The following is a 21,408-nucleotide window of genomic DNA, read 5'->3' as shown; positions in this document are numbered from 1 at the left end:
CCAAGAGCTAGCTGCAGCTACTCAACAAAGGCTAAAAAGGCCACCTCAAGGCAGGTAGGAGAGGTGGAGACATGGTCTCACCAACATCCTCTCCCCATCCCAACTCCAGGCCCGGAGACCCACAGTCTGGAGGGAGCTCACAAACACATAACTTCTCTCCGAGAAGCCAGAGGTTTGCTGCCCCTTGTCAGGCCCCACCTCGGGGATCTGCACTAGAGAGACAAGCCTTCCAACTGTCTGGCTTTGAAAACCAATGGGGTTCATGCCCAGGAGAACCCCAGGGCTGGAGGGAATGGAGGGTCAGCTCTTAAAGGCTCCCATGTAAACTCATTCACCCTAGGACCCAGGTGCATGTAAACAGCCTTGATCATATGTGAAAAGATTCAACTGCAAACCTTAAACAATCTGCCAAAGGAGCAAAAGCCTGTTGGGAGTCTCTCAGGGATGGACGCTGGCAGGTGCCATTTCTGCCCTCTGACTAACCTGTTAGCACCTGTCCTCCCGCCCCCCTGTGCTGCTGCTATGGCCCAAAATAGAAGGCAGGTAAGTGTCAGTCGTCCTGCATTGCTACCATGGCTATACCAGAGGCAGCAGACAAGCACCCTTCACCCCACAGTCCCCCAAAGCCAGTGGGCACATGCAGCCCCCACATGGGATGCCCTTGAGAGTGGGCTCTGCTGGCCAGAGAGGATTGTGTTTCTGGGGCTAACACATCCAGAACAATCAAACAGATAGTTCAAAAGACAACTAAGAATGAGGACAAGTTTAAATAATAAAATTCATCACCTACACAGGGCCACCCTGTCAAGACTGGGAGAGAGAGCTGTTTCTCCTAACACATAGACACAAACACAGAGAGTCAAGAAAAATGAGGAAACAGAAGAATTAGTTCCAAATGAAAGGACAAGATAAAAAGTCCAGAAAAAGCTGTAATGAAACAAAGTAATTTACCTAATTAAAAGTTCAAAATTATGGTAATAAAAGTGCTCACCAAACTTGGGAGAAGAATGGATGAACACAGTCAGTCTTTCAACAAAGACAGTGAATATATAAGAAAGTACCAAACAGAAGTCACAAAGCCAAAGAACACAATAACTTAACTGAAAAACACCCTTGAGGGATTCAATAGCAGACTAGACGAGGCAGAGAGAGGATCTGTGAGTATGGAGACAGGGCAGTGGCACTCACCCAAACAGAGAAGCAAAAGAAAAAGAATATTTTTACAAAGGAAAGACAGCTTAAGGGACCTATGGGACAACATCAAGCAGAATAACATTCAAATTAAAGGATACGTAGAAGGAGAAAAGAGAAAAAAGGGGGAAGAAAATTTATCTGAAGAAATAATGTTTGAAAACTTCTTTACCCTGAGGAGGAAGCAGACATCCCTTCAGGAATCCCAGAGAATTCTAAACAAGATGAACCCAAAGAGACCCACACCAAGACACATTATAATTAAAATGTCAAAAGTTAAAGACAGAATCTTAAAAACACCAAGAGAAAAACAATGTGTTGTATACAAGGAAACCCCCATGAGACTATCAGCAGAAACTTTGCAGGCCAGAAGGGCGTGACATGATATATTCAAAGTGCTAGAAAAAAAAGTTTCCAACCAAGAATACTCTACTGGGTAAGTTTATCATTCAAAAGTGAAGGAGAGATAAAAGAATTCTCCAGATAAGCAAAAGCTAAAGGAGTTAATCACCACTAAATTGGTTTGATAAAAAATGTTATGTCATGTCCAGCTGATCCCATGGATTGTAGCCCACCAGGCTCTTCTGTCCATGGGATTCTCCAGGCAAGAATACTGGAGTGGGTTGCCATTTCCTCCTCCAGGGCATCATCCTGACCTAGGGATCAAACCCGGGTCTCCTGCATTGCAGGCAATTTCTTTACCATCTGAGCCACCAGGGAAGGCCAAGAAATGTTAAAGGGATTTCTTTAAGCGGAAAAGAAATGGAACTATTTGGTAATAAGAAAACATCTGAAAGTCAAATTCTCACTGGTAAGGTAAAGGAAGTAGATTAATCACTTATAAAGCTAGTATAAAGATGAAAATATAAAAAGTAGTAAAAAATAGCTATAGCTATAATAAGGGATACACAAAATAAAAAGACATAAAAAGTGACAGCAAACGCATACATTGTGGCAGAGTGGGGAGTGAATGCATAGTTTTAGGATGCACCCAAACTTAACTTGCTATCAACATAAAACAGACTATTATATAGGTAGGCTGTTATGAGTCCCCTGGTAATCACAAAGAAAAACCTATAGTAGATATACAAAAGATAATGAGAAAGTAATCTAAGCATAACAATACAGAAAGTCATCAAAACAGGGAATAGAGCAAGATAAGAAGAAAGAAGCAGAACTCCAAAACAGTCAGGAAACAATGAACAAAATGGCAGTAAGTAAATACCTATCAATAATTACTTTAAATACACCAAATTTTGCAATCAAAAGACATAACAGTTGAATGGATACACAACAACAACCAAGAATCAACTATATGCCGCCTATAAGAGACTCACCTCAGATCTAAGGACAAACACTGACTGAAAGTGAAGAGACAGAAAAGGGTGCTTCACACAAAGGGAAATCAAAATAAACCTGGGGTAGCTCTGTTGATACCAGAGAAAACAGACTTTAAAATAAAGTCTTTAATAAAAGATAAAGATGAGCATCAACCAATGACAAAGGGGGCAAACTGACAATAAGATATAACATTTGTAAATATGAGTGTATCCAACATAGGAGCACCTACTTATATAAAGCAAATATTAACAGACCTAAAGTGAGAAATTGACAGCAATACAATACTAGTAGGGGACTTTAATACCCCACTTACATCAATGGATAGATCATCCAGATAGAAAATAAGGTAATATGAGACTTAAATGATGTTAAATGAGGGACCTAATAGACAAATATAGGACAGTCCATCTAAAAACAGCCAAATATACATGCTTATCAAGTGCACTTGGAGCATTTTCCAGGATATATGTTAGGCCACAAAACAAATCTAAATAAAGTTAAAACTGAAGTCATATCAAGTAATGGTATGAAACTAGAAATCAATCACAAGAAGAAAACTGAAAAAAATCACACAGATATGTAGACATTAAACGTAGTACTGAACAACCAATGGATCAATGAAGAAATCAAAGGAGAAATTTTTGAATAACTTGAAACAAATATAAATGGAACTACAGCATAACAAAATCCATGGGATACAGCATAGGTAGTTCTAAGAGAGAAACTTACAGCAATACAGGCTACCTCAAGAAACAAGAAAACGTTCAAATAATGATCTAACTTTATATTTGAAGAAACTAAAAAAGCAAGAAATGAAGCCCAAAGTTAGTAAAAAGGGAGAAATAACGAAGATCAGAGCGGAAATAAATAGAAACTAAAAAAGTAACAGAAAAGATCTATAAAACTGGTTCTTTAAAAACAAACAAAATTGACTGAAGTTTACCTGGACTCACTAAGAAAAAAAACAAAAGCCTTAAATCATAAATGAAAAAGGAGGCATTACAACTGATATCAAACAAAGAAATAGAAAATAACATAAGAGACTACTATGAATAATTATACATAAACAAATTGGCCAATCGAGAGGAAATGGATAACTTTTAGAAACATAAAATTTTCTAAGACTGAATCATGAAGAACTAGAAAACCCTAATAGACCAATCACTATTAGGAAGATTGATTCTGTAATCAAAAAACTCCCAAGAAACAAAAGCCCAGGACCAGACGGCTTCACTGTTTAATTCTAACAAACAGTTGAAGATTTGATACCCACTCTTATCAAAACCCTTCCAAAAAAACTGAAGAGGAAGGAATGTTCCTAATCTCACGTTATGAGGCCAGCACTACCCTCATACCAAATCTAGATGAGGACATCGAAAAAACAAAATTATACTGTTCAATATTCCTGACAAACCTAGATGTAAAACTCCTCAGTAAAATATTAGGAAACCAAATTCAATAATACATTAAAAGGATCATGCATCTTGATTGAATGGGATTTATTCCAGATATACAAAGATGGTTCAACATCTGCAAATCAGTCAACATGATACAAAACATGAAGGATAAAAATCATATGATGATCTTGACATATCAGAAAAAGCATTTGACAAAATTCCACATTCATTTACAATAAAAATTCTCATCAAAGTGGATACAGAGGGTCCATGCCTCAACATAAAAAAGGCCACATATGACAGGCCCACAGCCACCCACACTCAACAGTGACAAGCTGAAAGCTTTTGCTCAAGATCAGGAAGAGGACAAGGATGTCCACTCTCGCAACTTTTATTCAACATAGTACTAGAAGTCCGTCACAGCAGCTAGGCAGGAAATAGAAATAAAAGTCATATAAATTTGAAAGGAAGAAGTAAAACTATCACTAGTTCTGGATGATGTGATTTTATATATAGAAAACCACAAAGACTTCATAAAAAGCTGGTAGAACTAATAAATTCAGTAAAGCTTCAGAACACAAAGTTAATATACAAATAGCTGTTGCATTATATACACTAACAAGCAACTATCAGAAGAGAAATTAAGAATACCATTTACAACTGCATCAAAAAGAATAAAATATCTAGGAATAAATTTAACTAAGGAGGTGAAAGACCTGTACACTGAAAACTTATAAAAAGATATAATAAAAGAAACTGAAGATGAAATAAAGAGAAAGATATTTCATGTTCATGGACTAGAATAATTAATATTATAAAAATATCTGTACTACCCAAAGCAATCTACAGCAATCTACAGTTTCATTGCAATCCCTATCAAATTCCAATGGCATTTTTTTCACAGAACTAGGACAAATAATCCTAAAATTTGTATGAAACTGTAAAAGCCAAAGCTATCATGACAAGGAAGAATAAAGCTGGAGGTATCATGCACCCTGACTTGAAACTATATTACAAAGCTCTAGCAAGCAAAATAGCATGGAACTGCTAAAAAATAATAATAATAATAATAATATATCAACAGAGTGGAACAGCAAGCCCCAAAATAGCTTGCCCAGAAATAACAAGCCCAAACATATATGGTCAATTAATTCACAACAAAGGAGGCAAGAATATACAACAGAGACAGGACAATCTCTTCAATAAATGGTATTGGGAAAACTGGACAGCCACATGCTGAAGAACAAAACTGGGCAAATATCTCACACCATACACAAAAATTAACTCAAAGTGGATTAAAAACATGAATGTAAAGACCTAAAGCTACAAAACTCCTAGAACAAAACATAGCTGGCAAGCTCCTTGCCATCACCCCCGGTAGTATTTTTTTTTAAATCTGACTCCAAAGGCAACAGCAACAAAAGTAAAAATAAACAAACAGAACCACATCCAACTAAAACGCTTCTGCGCAGTGAATGAAATCAACAAAATAAAAGGGCAATTTCCTGAACTGGAGAAAACATTTAAAATCATCTATCTGATTAAAAAATGGGAAGAGGATATAAACTGACATTTTTCCAAAAAGACATACAGATGGCCAACAGGCACATGAAAAGATGTTTAACATCACTAAACAGCACGGAAATGCAAACTAAGGTCACAGCGAGCTATCACCTCACATCTGTCAGAATGGCTATTATGCAAAGGATAAGAAACAACAAGTGCTAGTGAGGATGTGGAGCAAAGGGATTACTCATGCACTGTTGGTGGGACTGTAAATTGGTGCAGCCACTATGGGAAACAGCATGGCGGTTTCTCAAACAATTGAAAAAAGAACTACCATATGATCCCCTGAGGAGAGCATGGCAACCCATTCCAGAATTCTCGCCTGGAGAATTCCACAAAGGAGCCTGGCGGGCTACAGTCCATGGGGTCGCAGAGTCGGACACGACTGAAGTGACTTAGCACACACACGCCATGTGGTCCAGCTATCCCACTTCTGGATAACTTATCCAAAAATGAAAACCATAATTCAAAAAGATACATTAACCATGATGTTCATTGCAGTGTAACTTACAATAACCAAGACATGGAAGTAACTTAGGAGTCCACTGATGAATAAATGGATAAATAAGATGTGAGATATATATATATATATATGACACATATGATTGCCCATTAAAAAGAAAGAAATCTTGCCATTTGCAACAATATGGATGGACCTTGAAAGTACTGTGCTAAGTGAAATGAGCCAGGTAAAAACAAACCCTGTATGCTGAATCTAAAAAAAAAGACCTCACAGATACTACAATCTCCCTGGATCTGTGAGGAATACATTTCAAGACTTGAAGTGAACCTGATACCATGGATAATATGAAACCTGTATCCTACACTTTTTCTTTTATATACATACTCTTACCTACGACAATAACAATTTTAACAAGACTAACAATAAGAATAAATGCGAACGATTATAGCAATGCACAGTATAAAATTTATGTTAAGGTGGTCTGTCTCTCTTGCTCATTCTCTCTCTCAAAATATCTTATCATACAAACTGAATGCCTTTTCCACCTTAAATAAGCACTTATCATAGACTGTGGTCGTAACTTTTGCAATATGAGATGCAACAGCAAAAGTACAAATTTTTCCCTCATGACAATTTCATGGATAGAAGATTCGTTCTTACCATAGATTTCAATAACTTCAGCATACGAGTTTTTTTGTTCCCTTACTAAGCAAAGAACTTTTACCTTTTCACTTACTGGAACCAATTTATGGACTCTCTTTGGTGTATCCAAATTGCCAGCATTACTATTCTGGGGCTTGGGCCACTATTAAGTAATACAAGCACTGTGTTACTGTGACAGTTCATTTGATAACTGAGATGACCACTAAGTGCCTAACACAGGGACACACTACACAAAGAAATGATTCATGTCCCAGGCAAGGCAGAGCGGGCTGGCTCAAGATTTCATCACACTACTGAGATGGGTGTAATTTAAAACTCAGGAATTGTTTATTTCTGGAATTTTCCACTTAGTATTTCAGGCCATAGCTGACTGCAGGTAACTAAAACCACAGAAAGCGAGACCATGCACAACAGGGCCACTACTGCTCAGAAAAGAGACTGGTGGTTCCCAGAGGGAAGGGGGTCTGATGGGGGGTAAATGGGTAAAGAGGACCAAGAGGTACAAATTTCTGGGTATAAAGTAAATAAGTTGTGGGGATATAACATACAGCATGGTGAATACAGTCAATAATACTATACTGCAAATATGAAACTGCTAAAAAAATGAATCTTAAAAGTTCTCATGACAAGAAAAATCATTTCATAACCATGTGGGATGACAGATGGTAACTAGACTTATGATCATTTTGCACTGTATACAAATATCGAACCATTAAGTTGTACATCTGAAACTAGCATAATGTTATATGTCAGCTGAATTTCAATTTTAAAAATCTAGTTCTCTAAAAAACCTGTTCTGTAGGAAGTAGCAAATTTTTACCAGTCTGACCAAAAGAAAGGGCAAGATGCCATAAATAAGATTAGGAACAATTTAAACTATAAATATGGAGAATATGTTTGTTAATTATGAAAATACAACATAAAATTTATCTCATATATTTGAAAATCTGGAGATTGACGATTTTCTAGAGAAGCTTAACTACCAAATTCCCTTGAGAACAAATAGAAAGCCTGAACAGACCCAGCCCTTTAAAGAGTCACCATAAATGCTCAGACTGATTAACAAGGTCCACCAACATTTCAGAGAACAGGCAATATCCACAGTATATGAAATATTTCAGAGTACAGTAAAAGGCAGAAAGCTTCCTAACTCGTTCTATGAAATCAGCATGACTCTTAGACTGGTGAGGGACAGCATAAAAAACAGCTCAATCTATCTTATAAATAAAGATGCAAAATCCATGCATAAAATATTAACAATTGAATGCAGCACAGAACCTGGGTCTCGCACACTGCAAGATTATTCACTGTCTGGGCCACCAAGGAAGCCCAAAAGACTAATAGTCATAATCAAATAAAACGCATCACAAGAATGAAAGGATGAAATTTCCATTAAACAGATTAAACAGTAAAGTTGAAAAACAATAAAATCACCTTACTAAATGCTTTCTTAAAAAACATGTAATAAAATTCAACATCCATCCTGATCGATACTCTTAGAAGTCTAGAAATAATGAAAATTTACTTAATTTAATCAATAGTAACAGGAGGGAAGCTACAGAAGGCACCTACAAATGATGTTAACACTAGGAACATTCATTCCTGTATGCATCAGAAACAAACAACAAAACCTATAAACAATTATTATTCATTGGAAGTTCTGATATGCTTAAATAAGATATGGGAAAGAAATGACAGTTATTAAGGAGATAAAGTGTTAACTATTACAGAGAGAAAAACCATCATTTATAGATAGCTTTTATTTACACCTGTCTAGAAAAGCCAAGAGAATAAAAAATAATAGCACCAATATAGTTCATTAAGGTGGCAAGATTTAACAAACTGACACACAAAAATCAATAGCTTTTCTATATCCATTTCAATAATAACCAATTAGCAATGCAATTTTAAAAAAATCAACCTAGATATGAACCTAACAAGAAATGCATAGAATCAAAATGAGGACAATGATAAAACTATTTTAAATGATATCAAAGAAGACCTGAATAAATAAAAACATACCATGTTTCTGGGTGGGAAGACTCATTATTGTAAAGATGCCAATTCTCCCCCAATAAATCTATAATTTCCATGTAATCCCAATCAAAATCCCAACAGGATTTTTTATGAAACTTGATAAAGTGGGTTCTCAAGTTCACCTGAAAGAGAAAATGTGCAAGAATAGCCAAGAAATTCTAAAAAAAAAAACTTTAAGAAAAAATATATCCTATCACCTATCAGTTATCAAAAAATCCTCTTTAACTATAATTTAAAATGAAATATTATTTAGGGATTAAAAACAAATAGACTAATGAAACATGATGAAGGATCCAATATATATCAGGAATTTAGTATATGATAAGGGTGGCATGCAGAGATCACTAAACATTAATATTGGAGAAAAGTAAAGTCAGAGTTCTCCACAACATTCACAGAAATATATTGTACATGGATTAAAAAGCTTAACAGAAAAGACAAAACCATGAAGGTTTCAAGATGAACTATTCTAAAGTGAAACTTCTAGACAAAATATAAAACAAGTTTATTACCTTGGTTTTCTAAGCAAAGTCCAAAACCCAAGAGTTGAAAGGGAAGATTACAAATACAATATCATAAAATTTTTAAACAGATTTTAACTGAAACATTACATACAAAAAAACGGTAAAATTCGTCAACGTATAGCTCCACAACTTTCAAAAAATTAAAAAGTGTCTAAAATGAAAGTTTGGGACTTTCAGTTAAACAAGCAGGAGTGATCTACTCTCCTCTCTGAAAACAAAAAAGATGACACCTGCCTCCATGATTCCCGAGGGTACGTTAATTCCTCACAAAGTACTGATGCGCTTGGGGGCCATAGACTGGTGCATGCATGGCTGGGGGAGTCTGTTTCTTTGCCACTGCACTGCTTTTACAGCCAAGATGAAAAGCCATCTAAATGTCCCTTATTTCAGAAAACAGTGATGTCTGACCAGGAATCAGACAGACACATCAACTTTCCAAGAACAGGCAGTTTCTGTGGCCTGATTTGTTGTAGGAGAAAAAGTGATCGTCAGCACTGCTGCATTCCTGCTGAGTCAGCATGTGATGAATGGATGCTACTTCCCTGGTGAGTGGAGGGTCCACTAAGAGGCACTGGACTGGCAGGAGAGGACAACCCGGGTCCACAGTGCCTCCAGCCCAGCTAATGCCCCACTTCTCTTCCTTTCTGTTAGCATCTTACTAATCTCAGGGACGGGGGAGCCTGATGGGCTGCCGTCTATGGGGTCGCACAGACCCCATAGTCGGACACTACTGAAGCGACTTAGCAGCAGCAGCAGCAGCAGCAGCCTAGGAAGAAAGACCTTGATCTTCTCCACCCAGTCACTAACTAAAACCAAAAAGTGACTAGCCTGACACCTCCGCAACAATGCTGTAAAACATAAGGGAAAAGGGGACATGACAAGGGAAGAAAATAATGAAAACTATAAGCAAGCATTGTTCCATCATATCCAAAATTTAAAGAAAACCTGATTTCTCCATGAAGCAAGGGGTCAAAGAGACATAAGAATTCAATGAAGAGAAAACAAGACAAAAGAAAGACCAAAGTGTGTTACCCTGAGGAAAGACACAGATGGAGACAGCTCAACACCTTCAGAAATGAAAGCCACACTAGAAAAAGTGTGGGAAAAAGAAGGCACTGGTTAAATAGTCAGAGACGTAGAAGAAGAGCTGGATAAAAATTGAGGAAAATAAAACAGAAAAGAATTAAGTTAAATATGAACAGAAAGAGATATAGAAACTAGGAAATAGAGATCTGATATACATATAAGTGGTTCACAAGAAGCATAAAACTGAACATATATAGCTAAAAATATTCAAAAGTCATAACAGAAGAAAATTTGCCTATAATTGAAAACACTCAGATCTTTTTGAGGATGCTACATCCCTGGAACAGCTGCTGCAGAAGCCTCAGCCAGAGGTAGCCCCGCAGGGGCTGGACTTCCAGGCTAAAGGAGGCTCACCCACCCTGAGTACTCACTGGAGGGACTGTGCTGAGGCTGGGACTCCAACACTTTAGCCACCTCATGCAAAGAGCTGACTCACTGGAAAAGACCCTGATGCTGGAAAGATTGAGGGCAGCAGGAGAAGGGGACGACAGAGGATGAGATGGTTGGATGGCATCATCGACTCAACGGACATGAGTTTGAGCAAACTCTAGGAGAAGGACAGAGAAGCCTGGCGTGCTGCAGTCCATGGGGTCACAAGGAGTTCCACATGACTTAGCGACTGAAGAGCAACAATAAATCAAGCCCCAAAGTCAAGTCACCTACAAGGAGAAGGATTTAGGCTGACTTCAAACTTTCCCAAGCAACAGTGGATCCAGAAGACAAGCAGGTGATGTTTATCAAGTTCCATAAGGCTGAATACATTAAAGGTATAACTCAGGTGTAAAGGCTACCTTCAGAACTTCCCAAAGATCCTGTTAGCCTTTCTTGAAAAAGTTGAGTGTGTGCTAAGTTGTTTCAGTCATGTTCAGCCCTTTGTGACCCTATGGACTATAGCCCACCAGGCTCCTCTGTCCATGGGATTCTCCAGGCAAGACTATGGGAGGGGGCTACTATGCCCTCCTCCAGCTTGAAAAAGTTAATCGGTGGCAAAGTCCAGTGAATTAAGAGATGATCAAATTAAATTACTTAGGAGTGAAAAGGCTGTACTGAAAATGATGGTGGGGACCCAAGACTAAAAAACTATGAGAATCATAATAACAGGTGACTAATACTGAACCTTGACAATGTAAAAACAATATTTAAAAAAAAGAACTAAAATTGAGGTGTGGGGTGAAGTGAGAACAAGCTGAAGTGAATGCTAATTACTCAGTATGGGAAATATATGTAACAACAAAAAATTAACCCTGGCATCTTTAAAGGCTGTCACAATCTTGGGACATTTTTTTTTTTAATAAAAGAGAGATATTTGAGAAAATATGTCCTTTCCTCACATAAGGAAATATTTATTTGAAGTTCAGCAATTTCCTCCCCTTAAGCTGATTTCTTTTTCTTCTGTTCAATGCACATAAATCAAATAAAGCAAGCATAAACACTAAACAAACATAATTAAACATAAAATTAAATCTAAAGTTCAGGAATATTCAGTTTCACTTGGTTTCTCTTGTATTAAGTTTGCATAAAATTAAACTTAGTATATTTTACTAAATACAAGTACAGATCTTCCTTGACTTACGATAGGGTTACATTCTCGTAAACTGTTCTCAACTTAGGACAGGTTTAAGTAAAAAATGCATTTAATATACCCACCCAACAAACATCATAGCTTGCCCAGCCTCCCTTGAACATTTTCAGAACACTTATATTAGCCTACAGTTGGGCAAATCACCTACAGCAGAGCTTATTTTATAATAAAGCATCAAATATCTCCTGTAATTTACTGAATACTGTACCGAAAGTGAAGACACAACGGCTGCACCTGTCAGCTGTTTACCCTTGCGACTCTGTGACTGACTAGAAGCCGAGGCTCCCACTGCCCAGCACCGTGAGAGAATTCCATATGGAATATTGCTAGCTCCAAAAAAGAGCAAAATTCAAAACTCAAACTAGGGTTTCTACTTTGATGTATCACTTTCACATCATGGGTAATTTGAAAAATCTTAAGTCAGACCATCATGTCTAAGGAACCATCTGCATGTAAATCAAAAGTTAAAAAACAAAACAAAACAATATTGTCCATCTATCCATCCATTCATCCATCTATCCACACTTAGTAAATAAGGTTTAAAGGGTTAGTGTCAGCCGCTAAGTTGTGTCTGACTCTTTGTGATGCCATGCTTCTCTGCTCATGGGATTCTCCAGGCAAGAATACTGGAGTGGGTTGTGATTTCCTTCTCAGGGGATCTTCCTGACCCAGGGATCAAACCCAGATCTCCTGCATTGCATTTTTGTAAAAGAGTAGAGGCTAAGAGCTGGCTGGCCCTCATCTGTGAAATGAGGACAAAAGCAGCATCAATGACAGAGTGCTCTGTAGAGATTATGTAAGACACTGCACACAGACACCTCATCAGTGCCTACGATGTAGACAGAACTCTGTAAGCATTGGTTACTTCTGTTTTCACCAGCTTCCAGATGATATTTTACCTTCCTTGTCCTCCTCTGCACTTTGATAAAGCATTACATACATTGTGGAGTTATTTTGATTTGTTAGCAAGCAAGCATTATTATTTTATAGACATATTTGGACAGTGCCACTTTTTATTCCATTTATTTTCCTGTGATAAAACATGTAAGAAACATGCAATCCTACAAAGAAAGTTGGTAGGAAAAAATTACTCTATTTGTATAAATATATAGTAAACTTTTAGGAGCCCATCTGCAGTGATTTTAAACCATATCCACAATTCTTTGACACTTTTTCATTCAACAGATGCAGCCAAATGTCTCTCTTCTTGAGTATATGTTGGGATCATTTCTAAAGAACAGAGTGTGACTGAACTGACCGTGTGTGACTTCTAAGACCATATCATAAAAAGCACTGCTGCTTCCTGCTGGTTCTCTGAATCACCTGCAGTGAGAGAAGCTAGGTACCATGCCGCAGGCGCTCTGGTAACCCCACAGAGAGTACACACGAGGAGGAAGCTAGGCCTCTTGCCAACAGTCAGGAGGGGATGAAGGACTCTAGCCAACAACCAAATAAATGACCTGTCCTGGAAGTGGATACTCCAGCCACCAGCAAGCCCTCAGATGACAATCACAGCCAACCTCATGAATGACCCTCAGCTGGAATCACTTAGTTAATCCACTGTCTGTGCTAGATCACAAATGTCTGCTGGAGTAACTACTATGCAGCAATGTGCTGTGTTATGCTTAGTCACTCAGTCATGTCTGACTCTTTGTGACCCCATGGAGCCTGCCAAGCTCCTCTGTTCATGGGGATTCTCCAGGCAATAATACTGGAATGGGTTGCCATGCCCTCCTCCAGGAGATCTTCCCAACCCAGGGACTGAACCCAGGTCTCCTGCATTGTAGGTGGATTCTTTACCATCTGAGCCACCAGGACATACACCATGTATTTGGTAAAGAAATAGAAACCACAAGTGTTAGTTCCAATATAGGCAGAGTAATTTCTATCACACTAACTCTTTTAAAAATAATAAATTATAAACTCTGTACTAAAGACTTAAGAAAACAAGAACTTTTTAAGGGCTTTGGAAAGCAACCAGAAGGCAGAAGCAGGTGATTCAGTTCTTAAAAGAGCAACCATACCAGGTATGATGCAGGTTCATAACTTTTCGTCTGAGAGAACTCCTCATGTCTCTTAATACAGAGAAACTAGAACTCAATCAGGAAAATGCAATCTTATTCTTCTGGGGAGCTGTGGGATTGAGTTTGGAACTGTTGGAGAAGCTGGAAATTGAGAGAAATCCTAGAAAGCAGAGAGCTAGAGAAGAAGACATACATAAACTTCCCTCAGATATTCAGCTAAGCCCTGAATGGAGCACACCTGGGCAAGTCTCTAAGAAGCCCAGGTAGAGAGGAATAGGGAGAGGCTGAATGAGTGAGCAGACACTCCAGCTGCTGCCTCTGCAGGGGCATTGCAGTCAACTCGGAGCTTGAACCTTGCCAGCTTAGAAATGCTGGTTGAACACTTCAGTGTTTCCACTGAAATACTAAAAGAGTCACACTATCCTTAGCGACTGAACAACAATAACATCTAAGAGTAAAGACTGTTCTTGAGCTAAAGGATTTCCTCTAAAGCAAAGGGTAAATCAGAACAGATGAGTTATTACAAAATGAAAAATTGAACTGACAGAAAGAACAACACTCAATTGTATTCAGGGATAACAGATCAAGAGTCCCTACAATATAGGTGTACAATATATCGTGTACAATGTCTGGTGTACAATAAAAAATTACTAGGCATGTGCAAAGAAAGAGGAGTATGTTGTACATTATAAAAAAAAATCAATGATTAGAAAAATACCCACATTCCCGACTTATCCCTCACTTCCCTTTGATAACCAGAAGCTTGTCTGTGGCTATGTCTGTGGGTCTGTTCCTGTTTTGCAAGTAAGTTCACTAGTATCACTGTTTTATAAACTCCACATAAAGTGATATCATATATTTGTTTTTGTCTGACCTAAATTTGAGAATAACAGATACATACTATATATGAAACAGATAAATAGCAAGGACATACTATACAACACTATCTTCAATATTTTATAATAATCTATAATGGAAAAAATCTGAAGATACAAGCATATATATATTATATATATGAACCATTTTGATGTACACCTGAAACACTATAAATCAACTACATTTCAATTTAAAAAATAGAAACATACCCATATATGACCAAGCTATTGGAATCAGCACCAAAGACTGTAAAAAAAACTCATAAATATGTTAAAGAATCCAAAATAAAATATAGGTATAATGGATGAGGAGAAAGAGAATGTCAGAAAAGATTTGGAAATAGTGAAAAAATAGCCACATGGACATCAAAGAACAGAAAAGCACAACATTTGAGTAGGAAAGAAAAAGGAAAAAAAATCAATGGGTGGAAATAACAATGGATTGGACACAACAAAAGGAAGGATTGGTGAACTTAAAGAAAATAGTGCAAAAGAAATTATCAAATCTGAGGTACATACAAAATAAAAAATTTTAAAAATGATTACAGCTTTAACCTGTGAGATATATCAAGCAATATAATAGCTATAACTGGTGCCCAAAGAGAAGAGAGAGAAAACAGGACTGCAAAAAAAATTTAAAGAAACACTGACAGAAATTTTTCCAAACTTCATTTAGAAAAAGAAAGAATAAACAATCCACTAAGAAGCACAGCAAACCCCAAGGTGGATAACTATGGAAGAAATTACACCAAGGGCCATTAGAGTCATCACAGACAAAGCATAGAGAGGAAAAAAAATACTAAATAAATAAAAGTAAATAAGGAAATATTTACTAAATATTTACTCTGGCTAAATAAAAGTAGGCAGAGAAACAACTCACATTACATACAGAGGAACAACAATAAGGATGACAACCAACTCATCATCAGAAACAATGAATGCCAGTGACAATGGAAGAGCAACTTTAAAGGACTGAGAGAGAACCATGTCATCCCAGGATTCACCAAAACTTCTTTCAAAGAAGATGAAACTCAGATAAAATCTGAGATGATTTCTCACCAGCATACCTACACTTCAAGAAATACTAAAGCAGTAAAAGAAATTCTCAGGCTGGAGAAAAACTGAAACCAGGCAGAAGGAATCTTGAAGCTAAAAAATAAGGAAGGGTAAACATGTAGGTAAGCATATTTCTTTTCACAAGCCAACTGTTTACAGCAAGAATAAACAGTGGGTTTATAAAATATGAAAACATAAAAACAACAGCATAAAAGATGAAACTAAGTGTGAACTCAAGTAATGGTTTAGGTTCGTATACTATACATGAAGTTGTATAAGATTAACTCCACGTAGATTGGAATTAAGTTAGGATATACACTTAAATCTCTTGAAACTTTAGAAATAGAAAAGATATAAAAAAGTGAGCTCACAGACATACCAGCGTGTCTCAGGGAAGTTCCCTGCTTTGTGCCAGCATGTGGAGAGGGAGGTTGTGTCAGGGTGCCTGAAGGCTGCCTGTCCAGGGTGGGCTTGGAGGGAGGGTTGGGAAGAAGGTGGAGAGGCTGATGCTGTGTGCAGCAGCTCTGGAGACCTGGCTGTCATAGGTTCCCTGGGTCAATGCCAACACCCCCACACCTTCTCCATGGCAACCCCACCCCTGTTCACAGAGAGTTTACACCCACTGTCCCAGGACACAGAGGCAGTGGATGGTGGGAATTCAACTGTCACCCAGATCAGTCAGGGAGACTTTTCTTGGGTCTTCACTCATCAAAGGCTCCAGGGAGACCTTGCACATCTCAACATAAAAGAACTGTCCATGATGGAGTGAGGTCAGGTGACAGTCCTCTGATCTGTTCTCTGCAGGACATGCTCTTGATGATTAATGATGTCACAGACTGACATGTCCCAGCCACTTCAAAGGTTTCCAGGGAGAGGGCAGGTGGAGAGTCCTCATTAAGTGAAAACTGGGGAGCCTTTTCTCAAAACTCAAGAAGCTCCCCAAGGACACAGTGACCCACAGAACCCCTGGCCCAACCTCCCCACCTTTCACTGCTCATCATAGAGCTGAAGGAGCTACAGCCCCTTCATAAAAGAAAAGCAGCCAAGAAGCAGCTGTGCCATGGGAAGGAGGCACCCAGCACAGCCACTGGCGTGCACATGAGCACTTCCAACTGAGGGCCAGAGCAGGTGAGGATGCAGTGCCCCGAGGCCAAGTGGATGGTCGGGACCGTTCAGGCCCGGCACACACTTGCTCAATGCCAGTTCAGCCGCACGCACCTACGAGACACTCCAGAGGACATGCTGAATGATCTTCTGCCATTCTGAAAGGACCAACTGCCAGGCTTGGGCAGGGGAGGCGAGAGGAAGCTGCGTGACTCTCTGCTCTTAAACCCCATGCTGACAAGAGAAGCCTGACTCTCCAATGGAGAAAATAAACAACAGAGCCAGAGATATCCCGGGTCAGGTAGTATTCCCTACAGAGCCCTGGAAGGCTGACCCCCTGGAGAACAAGGCGGGAGCATCCAGCTTCAAGAGCCTCCACGGAAGCATGGTTGGGCGTGGGCAACTGTAAGTCATGGGTGGACTGACCCAAAAGGGAGGCAGGGAGGCTTTTGGGGTGATGTGAATGCTACAAGTCCATGACAAACAGGGGAGACCAGGCAAGTCTGTGGGTCACTATGACAAACGTCCTCTGGCTAAAGCTGAGGGGCAGGTACAGTGGGCCAGAAGGCTACAGCAAGAGTTGGGGCCAAGGTTAGGCTTCCTCTCAGGTGAAAACCATAAGTCCTGCTGGGAGAGTGATTGGCAAGCCTGGGAAGGCCAGCAGCGGGACCCAGTGGCCTCTTGGAGCAGTCAGCTTGACAGCGGTGACTCAGGAGCCAGAAACCAGAACCCACAGAGCCTTTACAGGCCCCAGGCAGCGTGAGGTGAGGCCCAGGATCTGACTGGGTCCAACGCCATGGGGAGTGCAGCTGCCCAGACATGCAGGGGACTGCACCCTGCACCCAGGCCAGCCTGAGCCCCTCGGCAGCGCACTTGGGCCTCACCTCCAATCTTGGCATTGTATGCAACCCCTACAATGCAGTAGGAGTTGTTGGCAGAGGCAGCGACTTCTCCTGCACAGCGAGTGCCGTGTCTGCGGGAAGGAGAGAAGGCAATCAGGACCCTAAGCTGGGGACGCTGAGGTCCTCCCTCAATCCTCCCCACAACTGCTGGGCCATCCGTGAGCCCCCACGGCAGGACCCTCCTGTGAGAAGAGCCATTGTCCCAAAGCTGGGGGACACTGAGGCCGTCCCCCATTCCTCCCTATCACTGCTGGGCCATCCACGTGCCCCACAGGCTGCCCTGCAGATGTGATGCCCCTGTATCAGGCTTGGGCTCTGCTGGGCACCCACGGCCTCTGCATCCCACCCCCCAGGCTCTGCGTCCCCCTGACTGACAGCACAGTGCAGATGCTGGCCTGTCTGCAGAGATGAAATAATAACAAACAAAGGCTTAGGTTCTGTCCCCTGAGCCCTCTCCCTGTCCCGTGCTCACCCTGGGCAGACCCCTCCCCCCCACACACCTTTCCACAGCCATTCCAGCAGAGGGCAAGGAGGAGCGCTGGACACGGAACACTCAACAGCAGTAGGTGGAATAGGAAGAGGTGACCCGAGGTCAGCACTCTCCTCAGTAATGACCCCACTCTACCACCTACAGCAGGCACATCTGAGAAGGTCCATCAGAGATGAGAATCACTGATTCTGAATCAAAACCACCTTTAAAGCCAGTCCTGAGCCCAAGTGTCAGCCCCTGGGGCAGCCCACCCTCCGTCCACACTCTGGACCATGTGTGCCTGCAGCTGGGGCTGTCCGTGAATCATGGTCCCAGGGTCCCACTCGGGACTCACCACGCCACATCTGGGTGGTCCCTCCCTGCCTGCTGCACCCTGCAGCCCCAGGGTGGTGGCCATGGAGTGGGAAGGGCACGTGGGACGTGAGGCCAGGCCTCCACAGGCACTGGGAGCGCTGTGGCCAGCCCGCTGACCGCCTCCACTGGCTGAGCCTTCCTGCGGGGCTCCCTTCCTGTAGGACGCCGGGACTCCAACCTCAGCATCAAATGGACTGAAACAGGGAACGCTGAGGAGGACACACCTTGCAGGCCTCGTGTCAGCAGGGGAAAGAAAGAAAGGGCTTCCACCGTCCTCTAAACACTTTTGGAAGAAGGGGAAGAGCCAATGCACAGGGCCGGCTGATGGAGTAAGGTCTGGCTGGACACTGGACAGGAGCGCCCAGGCAGGTTGGGGAAACTAGACATCACCCCCAGGGCTGCTACCAATGGTGCCAAGTCCCCCAGTCTCTCCAGACCACCCCCACTCCCTCTATCACAAGTCTCAATGACCGAACAGTAATGGTGTGTCCCTCACCCGTCATCTCACCCCCACCCCCAGCCCTCGGAAGGAAGCATCAGGACACAAGGCATCTCTAAGACACCGAGACTCAGCAAGGTCACCCCACTTGCACAGAGCCACAGAGCCAGCCCCAGCATCACATGGGCCTCTGCCACTGCCCTTGTGAGGTCAAAGATAGGGTCAAGAAGGCTTGGGTGCTGACTGAGTGGTCTGAGAGAACACAATGTCATCTGGACACAGCTGGCTGTGCAGACCACGAGATATTCCGACAATGTTGCAAACAGGAATAATGCTGGCCCAACATCCACTGCAGCTGACCAGCAGAGTGACAGCCCACAGGAAGGGGCCAAACCCACTGAGCCTGTGAGCCTAGAAGGCGGTGTGGGGCTGGCTCCTGGTGGTCAGCCCCAGACCCCGCCAGGAGGCAGAGAGGTGCCCCCGGCCCGTCTCCAGCCCAGGGTCCCCATGTGGGCAGCCTCCACTATCTGCAGGGACAGCAAAACAGAGGAAGCAGGTAGGGGTCAGGCAGGTGACCCAGGACGTACTTATTCTCGTTGCTGGCATCGTACCGTGGAGACGGATCGTAATCGTTGCCATTGACGTCATAGCTCGCGTAGGAATCCTAAAAAATGAAACCTTGGTGACCAGAGAGAAGTGGCCCAGAGTATCACAACTCTGTCTATAACTGGTTTTACGCCTTGACTGGAAACAGAAACAAGCTGGGCACTCTCTTACTGCAACAACAATTACACACATATATAATTATGTGGTGAATATACATAAAATTTGCCACCCTAACCATTTTTACAGCTCAGTGGTGCTAAGTACATCCACAAGTTGTGTGGCTGGCAGCACCATCAATCCACAGGATTCATCTTGCAAAACTCTGCACCTCTTAAACCCTAACTCCTGATCCTCCCCCCCGAGCCCCTGGCAGCCACCGTCTGCTTTCCGTCTCTGAGTACAGCTACTCCAGGGACCTTACCTACATGAGATCACGTAACAGAGTGGGATTAGCAGGCAGCCATTATTCTGCTCCCTGTTACTAGGCAACAGGGCTCCTCAGCCACTACTCTGGTGCCTCAATGGGCCCCGCCCCACAAGCAGCCGACTGTCGATGAGCGACCATTATTTGCGCTGCTCAGCTGTTGGTCAGTGCTGCAGTGGGCCCTGACCACTAGTACCTGACACTGAGGAACCACAGTGGCAGTGACTGAGTCAAGGGTCAGTGGTGGGTGGTCATCAGGCGGAGAGTGAGGTAAGAGGCAGATTCAGGCCTTCTCCCAGAGGCCCTGCAGCTTACCCAGCCTTCGGTGAGCTGGGGGCCCAGGAAGCAGACTGGAGACTGGCCCTCAGGGCTCCAGAGCCCTTACAAGGCCACCCACTAACTTCACCCCAGGCCTTGAAGCAGCCGTGAACCTGTCCCCCATCCCTGTCTCTGCGACCTAACTAGCAGTGGCCATCTGTTTGGGTCACAGTCTGTGGGACCTGGTCTCCCCATCTGGGCAGCCTGAGCAGCCTGAGGGCCAGTGGGTGGATGCCTGGCTCCCTCATGGCCCTGAGGGAGTTGCCAACTGAGACCTGTTTCCTCTGAGCCAGGACTGGGACCTTGAAGGGTGAAAGCTGTGCCTTGGGACCTTGCTTTCTTGTCAGGACAGAGAATAACATTCACCTGGTAGAGGTTTGCAGGAACATCACTACCTGGCCACCTGACCTCAGGAACAAAGGATCTGACACAGAGAAGTCTGCAGCAACCAACCTCGCCCCTCCCTCACCTTTTGCTTTTAAAGGGCCTCGCTGAAAGCTTTCAGTAACTTTGCAGTTCTTAGGGCATGAGCCACCCATCTGCTTGTATGAACCTATAATAAACTTTTCTCTGTGCCAAAGTCTAATTTTAGTACCTGATGGGCCTCACTGCGTGTTGGGCACACAGACTTGTGATTTCAGTAACAATCAGTGTGTGTCATTTTTTGACCCAAATACTGTCCACACGGTTCATCCATGCGGTAGCTATGCCTCATAATTCCCTTCATCTTATATTTTTAATATGTATGTTTTTGCTTTATATATTTATAGTATCTGTATAATCTCCTATCTTCCTTTAAGACATGTTGTAAAAGCTCTCCTGATTGTTGACTTCAAAACTGTCATCCTTTGCAAACTAGTATATACGGGGTAGATAAATAACAAGGTCCTACTATACAGCACAGGGAACTATGTAACAGAAAAGATGTTTTACACATATATAGCTGAGTCATTTTGCCAGACAGCA

At 41.7% G+C, this 21,408-nt stretch overlaps 1 protein-coding gene across 2 annotated transcripts in view; it reads right to left on the bottom strand.

Moving 5' to 3' along the window:
• The window catches only part of PCSK6 (proprotein convertase subtilisin/kexin type 6), a 171,614-nt gene that overhangs the window by 84,628 nt on the left and 65,578 nt on the right, over window positions 1–21,408 (bottom strand). For both annotated transcript variants that reach the window (XM_027957143.2, XM_027957144.2), the window contains exons 5-6: window positions 19,682–19,758; window positions 17,794–17,882 (exon numbers count right to left, since the gene is read on the bottom strand). In XM_027957143.2, the coding sequence (XP_027812944.1) occupies window positions 17,794–17,882; window positions 19,682–19,758 (166 nt within the window). The remainder of the gene's footprint in view (window positions 1–17,793; window positions 17,883–19,681; window positions 19,759–21,408) is intronic.

This window comes from Ovis aries, chromosome 18, assembly GCF_016772045.2.
Source record: "Ovis aries strain OAR_USU_Benz2616 breed Rambouillet chromosome 18, ARS-UI_Ramb_v3.0, whole genome shotgun sequence".
NCBI classification, from domain to species: domain Eukaryota; kingdom Metazoa; phylum Chordata; class Mammalia; order Artiodactyla; family Bovidae; genus Ovis; species Ovis aries.
This window is presented reverse-complemented; position numbering and strand designations above follow the sequence as displayed.